At 37.1% G+C, this 9,943-nt stretch overlaps 1 protein-coding gene across 1 annotated transcript; it reads right to left on the bottom strand.

Annotated features, from left to right (window-relative positions):
• Positions 1–1,938: 1,938 nt before the first annotated feature.
• On the bottom strand, positions 1,939–5,686 carry lbx2 (ladybird homeobox 2). The gene is made up of 2 exons (XM_039649243.2): positions 4,472–5,686; positions 1,939–2,999 (listed from the first exon to the last, which is right to left on the bottom strand). Exons 1-2 carry the CDS (start codon positions 4,797–4,799, stop codon positions 2,554–2,556), a joined length of 774 nt encoding a protein of 257 aa, XP_039505177.1. The 5' UTR covers positions 4,800–5,686; the 3' UTR covers positions 1,939–2,553.
• Between the last annotated feature and the right edge of the window lie 4,257 nt (positions 5,687–9,943).

The following is a 9,943-nucleotide window of genomic DNA, read 5'->3' on the forward strand; positions in this document are numbered from 1 at the left end:
ATTTGACCCAACTTTGGGTTAAAACAACCCAGCATTTTCTAGAGTGTATTAAAAAAATAATCAAGGCTAAAAATGTTTGGTTTCATTTCGTTTTTTTTTTCCCTCTGTACACTCTAAAAAATGCTGGGTTGTTTTAACCCAATTTTGGGTCAAATATGGACAATCCCGAAATGTTGGGTTAAAAATGTAATGTAAAAATTTAACCCAACGGCTGGGTTAGTCCATATTTGACCCAAAGTTGGGTTAAAACAACCCAGCATTTTTTAGAGTGTAATAGCAAATAATCTTAAGAGCCTATAGGTATAGCCGCTATTTTTAAAGAATCTAATTTATAGCCTAGCATTATAGTAATTTTGAAGTAGCCCACACTCTAAAAAATGCTGGGTTGTTTTAACCCAATTTTGGGTCAAATATGGACAAACCCGAAATGTTGGGTTAAAAATGTAATGTAAAAATTTAACCCAACGGCTGGGTTAGTCCATATTTGACCCAAAGTTGGGTTAAAACAACCCAGCATTTTTTAGAGTGCATAGGCCAATTCTGTAAGCAAATAGCCTACATTGCTACTTAGCCTACGTAAAGTATTTTTTTAATTGGTTTATTGCTATTATATGGCTTTTTTATATTGTCTTTGCCATAATTCGGACTTTAAATGAAAATAGAGTAAGAATAATGATTTTACAATGTCTGCAACACAGCCTGTTACAAAAACACACACGTGCGTTTCCATAGCCCATCTGATGTAGGAAATAGCAAGGTTACTTTTACCGCCTTTACATGAACGAAAAGTTATGTAGCCTACAGATTTGCTAAAAGTATATTTTAAAAACACAGCCTATATTTCTCTAAAGTGAAACATGCTGCTCTACGGTCCTTTCAGAGTGTTTAAAGCGCTTATGTTTTCTCGAAAAATTTCACACTGTGTAATCAAGGCTTTCAATAGTCCAACGATATTTATATTCATATAGGCTAGGCTATAATTCCAATCATCGCTGTTCTCAGTTGGACCCCGATGCAAAAACTGAGCTCTGAGAATGCGGCGAGTCTTTCCACAATGCGCTCTGAAAAAAAAAAAAAAAATCTGCTTGACTTTTCAACCCCAACTATTCCAAGCGATTAGGCCAATTGTACTTCCATCTTCTCTCTGCCCCAAAACTGCTGCCGTGATCGCACACAAATGGGCCGAAAGAAATTCGCCAGACCAGGATGCAACAATCCTCCCCATTTCCACCGGCTTCCCATTGAGATTTATTCATTAGGAACCGCATGCAAATCATCTGCTATTCATGGGCGTTTTTAACACACGGGCACAGATGTGGGGTATTATTCGGGCCCGACCGACTGAAACTGTTAATGCGCACTCAAAGGCGGGTAAACCTAATCAATCATGTTGACTAGTTTGTGTTAGAGAAGATTCATAAACCATATGGCGCGAGGAGGAAAGCAAGCTTTATGTTGTCCTCGTGACAATGTGAGAGGGGGGAACCTTGTTCAAGTGTCCTAATTAAGCTTCAGGCACTTAACACACACACAAACACTCTTAACACACACAATGAAGCGATGTGTAAAAGTGCTCTGCCTCCCTCAGCTGTTTAACTCGAGAGAGTGTGCCATTTTACGCATGAAACTTTTGCCTTATTACACTGTCAAAATAATAATAATAATGCCACTAAAATGTTAAACTTAAATCTAATTGCGGTCTTATTTTTTTAAGATGGTGCTAAACGTTTTCAAACACTGTGAATTTAATTACAGATTAAGAGAATTGTTAAAAAAAGAGACTTATTTGTGATGAGTTAAATGAATGAAAATGTTTTTACAGTAAAGAAAAGTGGATTTCCTATATCCATAAATTTATGCCAATTGTTATTTTATAATTCAGCTCAGCATACAATGCACGATTAAATTCTGACTCAAGGTAAGGAAACATTGTGAAATTACATATACCCTTTATTTACATAAATGAGGATTAAATAGAATGTTACAATAAATTTAACGAGTTAGATGCATCATAACTTGTCATATATATACACAACCTTGCCCTTTGCATTGTTTTGGACATACATTTTTTTTTTCTTTGTTAAATAATGCCTGTAGGAATTGTGCCAGGGACTGATATAGTGAAATGAGTCTTGACAATAACAATGTAGAATGATGACTGAATTAAATTTGCTTTTTTTGAAATTATTTATAAATATATAATTCTATTCAGCTGAGAATTGAATTGAAAATCACTTTTGGCATAGAGGTTCCACAGCGGTCATAAATGTGTGTTGAACGGTGTAAACAATTGCACACGATTCCTTCGAAAAAAAATCGAGCTGAGAAATAAAGCTTAAAATGTACATACACATGTTGCAGTCTTGATACTGTACCATTTATCTCTAAGAATTTCTCAGATCTTATGAAAGCGTATTCCTTAAACCATGTCTTCGATCTGTAGAGGTCCTTTCAATAAATTAAAAACAAAGGAGACTTAAACCTTCGAGTTCTTCCGCAGAGTCCGTGCAAAAGTTGTGAAAAACGCCCTTCTCTGAAAACGAGGGCCTGCTTTCAATCGTCCACCTCGATTTCCTCGTCCTCCTCGGAGAACTCGTCTGTGGTTTGGCCTCTGGACGAGGACGGGGACTGTGGAAAGGCCCTCGGAGAGAGACTGGGAGAAATGGGCCCCGAGCCACCGTGAGGGTCTTCCATGTCCTCCATGGACACCAGTTTCTGCAACGCCTGCGGAGGGATTTTCTTGAGGGACTCCACGTCCGCCTTCATCTCCTCCAGGTCCCTCTTGAGCTTGGCCCGTCGGTTCTGGAACCAGGTGATGACCTGCGCGTTGGTCAGACCCAGCTGCTGCGCGATCTGGTCTCTGTCGGCCGGTGACAGGTATTTCTGGTACAAGAAGCGCTTCTCCAGCTCGTAGATCTGGTGGTTTGTGAAGGCTGTGCGGGACTTCCGCCGTTTTTTGGAGGCCTGTCTTTGGCCGAAGCCGTTGAGATGTTCGCGACCTTTAAATGGAAAGAAAGGAGAGTTGATTTCCAGGAATAACTGAGTGAGTGTGTGAGGACTACTGGGTCACAATTCAGACTTACTTTTCAAGCGTTTTATTCTGTAAAATTGAAATAAACAAGTTTCTGTGTTGGTTTAACTTAAAAAAAGTAAGTGGTTGCCTTAAAATTTTAAGTTCATTGAAATGGAAAAAGTGAGTTAATACAATGAAGGATAATGATTTAATCCTCATAAACTCAAAATGATATGTTATCTGAACTAAATAAATTATTTAAGTTGATTTGACAAAAGAAAAAATGTTGTGATTACTAATCATGAAAAGATTTTTTTTTTTTTTTACAGTGAGCATTATTTGGAAGTACTTCAATGGTCCTATTTTTGGCTGTTTATTGTTCTTGTCTTGCTTCTAAGGAGATTAAACAAGTATTTAATGCAACATTAGAGGTTCACTGAAAGCATCAGAAACCTTGTAAAACTTAAAAAAGGTTCTTCTGTGGAATTAAGCTGCAAAATCCTGTTTGGTTCAATTTAGAACCCTTATTTTTAAGAGTGTACACATGTTGTGTTATGCGATAGGCCGCAGTTTTTCGTTCCAGCTGCATAACAGCTGTTCTTGCAAAAAGGGGGAGAAACTCTCCAAAACATCTGAATTTTTGATTGCCAAGTAAATTCGAAATATTTGATGTGTTAATCAAGCAGCCTATCACGCCACAGAACTGGCCTCAGTCCTATTACAGATGACCTTAACCATTAGTGTGACCCACTGAAGACAGTTCTGCAATGTCAACATGAACGTCATTTTCTGTAGATATGTCAATTCTTGTACATTTAGCTTGTTATTGACTTCAAATTAAGCTACATTTCTGAAAACAAAGGTTTTGGGACAATTTTAGAGCTACAAAACTTAATTTTACTGGAATTTTAAACAATCATGAAACCAGTCTAATAATCAGACAAACCATTTTAATCGCCAAAGAAACTGATTTAAACTCTAGGCCTATATAATGAAAATAATATATATATATTTTTTTTTATTAACTATCGAATAACCTTTTAATTTGTAGGGGGTATAGATGAAATTCCTGAAATACTGACACACTCGAGGAATCGCTATTGACATTTAGCTCAGAAAAAAAAAATCAAATTTAATATCTGAAAATGTGTATAACAAAAAAAAATGCGTTAGAAAACAAGTTGGTAATCACGGAAACTAAAAAAAAAATCAATCATTTTGACTTAAAAGTATATTTTTGTTATATATAGCCTACTTTATATTATTGATTTTGTATATGCTTATAAAAATAAGCATTCGATATCATTTGTAAAATGCACATATTATAGCTTACTGCTATTATTCAATAACACTTCCAAAAGTAGCCTCCATTTGCGAATTTGAAACTCGTGCATTGATTCGTAAACACAATCTGATTGTAAGCACACAAAAAAAAGAGACAAAACATTCTGCCTTTACCTTCTGCAGCTTGTATAACGTTGACTTCCAGACCCTTGAATGTTTTGCTCGCCAGCTCCTCCAGAGCGCATAACGGCGAGGACGGAGCGCTGATCCCGTTCCGAGACGCACTCGAGCCGGTCACTTTCTCCAGCACCCGCGGAGGGCACAGACTACCGACGGACTTCTTGACGGACGGTTTATTTAAGATATCCTCAATGCTGAAAGGGGTGAGAGGCTTGTTGGAGTTGGCCGGAGGTGGGAGTTGGTCCAAGGGACCCCGCCGCCTCTCCTCGCCGCTGGACTGCAAAACGGAGCCTGCCTTCATGTCTTTAGAGCTGGAGGTCATCTCAGTCCCAAGAAACTATTTCGAATAGAAGTCACCTAGCTCGTTCAAACTTGTTTATGCATACAAAAGCCTTGTCTATTCCTCTCTTTAAACGTTTTTCCTCACTCTGAGTGGCTCTCCAAAAGCACCATGCTTCAGGAGTCACGGGCACCCGAACTTTAGTCCTCATACGCGGCGGCTCCAGTGTTCTCTGCGCTGCTCCATGAGGATCTTCACCACAGCCGTGTCTGAGGAAGGCTCAAAACAGCAAGCAACCGCTAACTAGTTCTTGTTGATTGCTTTTGTGAAGTTCAATTAGAGAAACACTACACTACTTGCTGACCCGCTGCTCTGTCTTAAAGGGCCAGACCACAATAATGAATTGGACCGAGAATAGGAGGAGTTTCCCCCTGAAGTTTAAAGAGAGGGGATATGGCTCGGTATGTTTATGCATCTGTTGATGCATCCCACTCCCACTTAGGGCAAACCACGTGCTCCACGCGTATACCTCCCTGAAAAGGGAGAGTGTATGTGTGTGTGCTCATTAACACCAACAGCATTCTGTTTTTTATGTGAATGTGCATTCGAATCTATATTCAGTTTAATAATAATAACGTCGCCTACAAAATATTAACAAATAAAAAAAATAAACATTAAACAAGACATTAATGAACTTAAGAGTTAATAGGCATTGTCCATGGGAGCAACTAATTATACTGAGATATTGTAGCATGTGATTTTTCAAGTTTTGGATGACAGCATAATTCCTCACACCTCGTGTATAACTGTCATCAGAACACACGAGATCAGAATGCAAAGCTTGTGATCGTTCCAGTCCAATAAAAATTAATTATATGGATTTTATCGTTTAACAAACTGCATGAGATTTGGACAACACTAACATAAACATATGTAGCCTAGCCTATGTGATGTTATGCCAATTTTAACGGTGTTGATCTTTCCAAAGCACCGACATTTTTATAAGCAAGACATGCATTTTGCTGGTGGACATTTTTTTTTTCATTTTTAATATCAAATTAATCATACGTACGCTGGATATTGACCAAGTGGTTTGTTGTAAAGGTTGTTTTTATAGGATTCCATACACACAAAATATTATAATAGCCTAGCCTATATCTCATTCAGCACGGCAATCCCATTCTATGCATTTGTGGAAATGCACGTGGGTGAAGGGGAGAAGGCAGCAGTGCTGTTCTGACACGCGCAGCTTCGGACAGGGTTTCGGATGATGCTCGTGGGACACTGGTGAAGACACAGGTAAGAATACATCGACTTCTTGATTCAAAACACTAATTAGAAGATTTAAGACAACAATAAATTGAGGAGAGAAATGACTGATGTAATATTCTGAACTGAAGAAACGGATCAACAGAATAATAAAAAAAAAATTCCCACGTATTCTCCCACCGCACTTCGTGTTTTTTTCTTTGTGCTATACATTGCATTTATTATGCGATATGTTTTTTTAAATCTAGTTTCAGCTTGCTTTTAACAAAATACAGATATTTCCTTGTACACATAGCCTATGTATATTTGATCTTGTAATACATATTTAAAGCATACAAAGGCTAAGATTAATTAGGCTAATAGGATTTTTGTTTTACTATCTGCTCAAAAATATTTTTAAATAGCATGCACGGAACTCTTCAGTTGTATGCTTTTAATATTTTAGTTTATTGTTTAAAATGAACATTGTTATCTATTGTATAGGCTATATAAATTTATAATTTTTCTCTTAAACCTTTGCTGAGGCCTGCAGTGGTGAATATTTTGGTGGTCTCCCCATAAATGTAAAACATTGGGTAATAAAACAAGTGGCGATGTGACATCTGCTAATCTTTAACAGGCTTTCAATAATCGATTGGGGTGATAGATGTCCCTCTTACACGAGTCATTGGCGATGTATGGCCAGTTCGTGGGAATATCGCATTGTCCGTGCCAAGGAAACCATATGGTGACATCCGTACAGGGATTGGGACGAGCCAAGCTCCACACGAGCAGTAAAACAGCACGACATTCTATTAGTGCCGTCGACGTGGGCGACACGCAGCCAAACTCAATATAATATTTTATGGCAAATGAGCAACAATGCATGGATTCATACGGTAATGTCGCACCCTCACAGCATTTCATTTTAAATCATGTAGGCCTATTAATAAATAAATAAATGAAAAATAAATAAATGGAATTTTAGAATACACCTATAAACTCTAAAAAATGCTGGGTTGTTTTAACCCAAATTTGGGTAAAATATATGAACAAACATAAATGTTGGGTTAAAATTTAAAATTTTAACCCAACTTCCACTTTAAACTGTCATTTTGTAATTGCATTTTTAACCCAACCTTTGGGTTTGGTTTGTCCATATTTGACCCAAAATGAGGGTTGAAACAACCCAGCAATTTTAGAGTGTAAAGCTATTTTAAATTCCATTTAAGTAACATTTAATGTCTCTAACAATATGAATTGAAATATCAACAGACATGTAATGATTTTGTAATTATAGAGAAATGAAAGAGCACTCTAAAAATGCTGAGTTGTTCCATTCCATGTTTGGGTCAAATATGGACAAACCTAATCATTGGGTTAAAAAATTTATTTAAAAAAAAAAAATAACCAATGGCTGGGTTTGTCCATTTGAACCATACAGAGGTTGAAAACACATTTTTTAGAGTTAGGTCTTGATATTAAATTAGTCAAAAATGACCACTCTAAAAAATGCTGGGTTGTTTTAACCCAATTTTGGGTCAAACATTGGATTAAAAATGTAATTAAAAAATGTAACCCGATGGCTGGGTTTGTCCATATTTGACCCAAAATTGGGTTAAAGCAACCCATCATTTTTTAGTGTAAGCAAAATGTTGTCTTGTTTAAAATTTACAAGTGATTGCATTGGCACGCTCCAAAAAAATGCTGGGTTGTTTCAACCCATGGTTGGGTCAAATGTGGACAAACCCAATCGTTGGGTTTAAAAATGCAATTAAAAAATTAAACCAACACTTGGATTTGTCCAGCTATTTGACCCAACCATAGGTTGAAACAAAACCAGCATTTTTTTAGAGTGCAATAATGATAATAATTATTATTAGTCCTGTCGGGTTCAGATGTCTATAACGAATTGGTCACCTCAGAATGCCAGGTCAGAGGAAAGCTGCTAAACCTACTAAACGATACATGGGTATTAATGTAATGTGGATAGATAGGATTTCTGATAGGGAGAATTATGCCCTTCAGCGCCAACAATAGCACATTCGCATTACCCCACAGAGAAACCGAAGCTGAACATGGTGTTACATTTCTCTCAAATGCGCGAGCATTATTAGTTCTAAAGATAACAGCCCATTCTCACTCCCAAGGCGTCACCTAACTGACGCCTTGGGAAGCATTTGGACATGCTTCAATATCTGACGCTTTAGGCGGCCTTTAGCGTCAGTTAGATGACGCCCTAGGATCGCGTGTACCCTACCCCCACCCCACACCTAAACCTAACCGCGTCCTCTAACAGACGCTTTCCTTTAGCGTCAGTTAGATGACGCCGTAGGATCGCGTCATGTAAGTGACGCTAAAGGGCGCCTAAAACGTCAAATATTGAAGCATGGTCAAAGGTGACGCCTTGGGGTGAGAATGCGTTGAAGATAATCCCGCCATCTCTCTTCCGCGAGCGGCTCTGAGAGAGAGGATAATTCGAAAGGGTTTCTTCGGCCTAATTTAAACGTTAATTAGAAACAGAACACCTGACATCATCAATCATCAAGACTTAAGGGGGAGCGGGGTTTTATTTTCACCCAGCCCGTCCCTGCGTCACTTCCCTCAGCACTGATACGCTTCTGGAAGTGGCAGGGCTCTGGCGGCTGGAAACATTGATGAGGATCATGCTACTGTGCACGAGATCACGTTAAACACATTTTCTGCAACGGTAGAACAAATACACTGTAACAAAAATATTTTCATAATTTATCACAACTTTTTTTTCTTTTGTCAAATCAACTTAAATCAACATATTAATGTCAGATAACATACTATTTTGAGTTCTTTGTTGGATAAACCAATCTCCTTATCGCATTAGCTCAAATTTATGATTTCAATGAACTGAAAATTAAGGCAACCAGGTAACTTACCTTTTTATAAATTAAAACCAACATTATTTGTTTACAGTGTAGAATAGCATTTAATAGAATAAAATTATATAATGGAAACATGATTCCATTTTAGAATAAAATGCAACTAGAAGAAAATTAAATAATTCCATAATTCTATAGAAAATGTAAATATTTTTGTAGATTATTTTTGATTTGATTATTTCGTGCAAACCAAAAAAAAAAAAAATTAAATGCAATATGCAATGTCAATAAAAACTGTGACATGCAAATTATTGATTAGTATTGTAGAGACTATTAAATATATAATATATAATATTTATTTAATCTAATAGAAAACTAGTATTTTTCTCCGTTCTCTTGTTCAGGCTGCCTAAACGGACCCAAAATAAGCACTTTAAGATCGTTTCTAACATTCCTCTCTCTCCCTCTCTCTCTCACCCAAACAGCTGTACTAACTACTATATAAACATGATACGGGGACAGACGCATTAACGTGGAGCCAAGCGGTGACATTTGACAGTGATGAACCTATCGGGTGTTTTGTGTAGTGAGGTGTTACTTTATATCCAAAATACCCTCTTGGCACAGTTTGACCCCACGTGTATAGGTACATAAATGAAGAGATACGCATTTATTAAGAGATGTGGTCATTTAATAAAGGGGGTTAATAAATAAAAATTGCATAATTATGTAAAACAAATCCTAAAATTGTTCTGGTCGTTTGAAATTAAAACGAGGTTAATGGGCTCGTGTCTATGAAGCTGTAAATCCACGCAGTGTGATTGGCATGCACGTTCCTTCATTATGGGTATGAGCTGTAAACCAATCATGTTGATGATTTGTTGCTCTCAAAAACGGCCAGTAAAACTCGCATAAGCTATTAGGCCTCCAACCAGAATTTAGCATGGGTTTATATTAACTAACATAATATTTATATATTTACACATTCAAATAAAATCATAATAATATGTGCTGCTGCTTTTTTGTTTTGTAAAGTATAGCTAATTAATATGGTTCAGAGCCTGTTGATTAAACCAATCCCCA

This window comes from Pimephales promelas, chromosome 9, assembly GCF_988280905.1.
Source record: "Pimephales promelas chromosome 9, fPimPro1.hap1.1, whole genome shotgun sequence".
Taxonomy (NCBI): Eukaryota; Metazoa; Chordata; class Actinopteri; order Cypriniformes; family Leuciscidae; genus Pimephales; species Pimephales promelas.

What these genes read in the sequence shown, in the direction of transcription:
- lbx2 (XM_039649243.2), bottom strand. Translation starts at nt 4,799, where the DNA reads ATGACCTCCAGCTCTAAAGACATGAAGGCAGGCTCCGTTTTGCAGTCC. An exon ending in CGTTATACAAGCTGCAGAAG is followed by an intron (nt 3,000 to 4,471) that starts GTAAAGGCAGAA and finishes TTCCATTTAAAG; the next exon opens with GTCGCGAACATCTCAACGGC.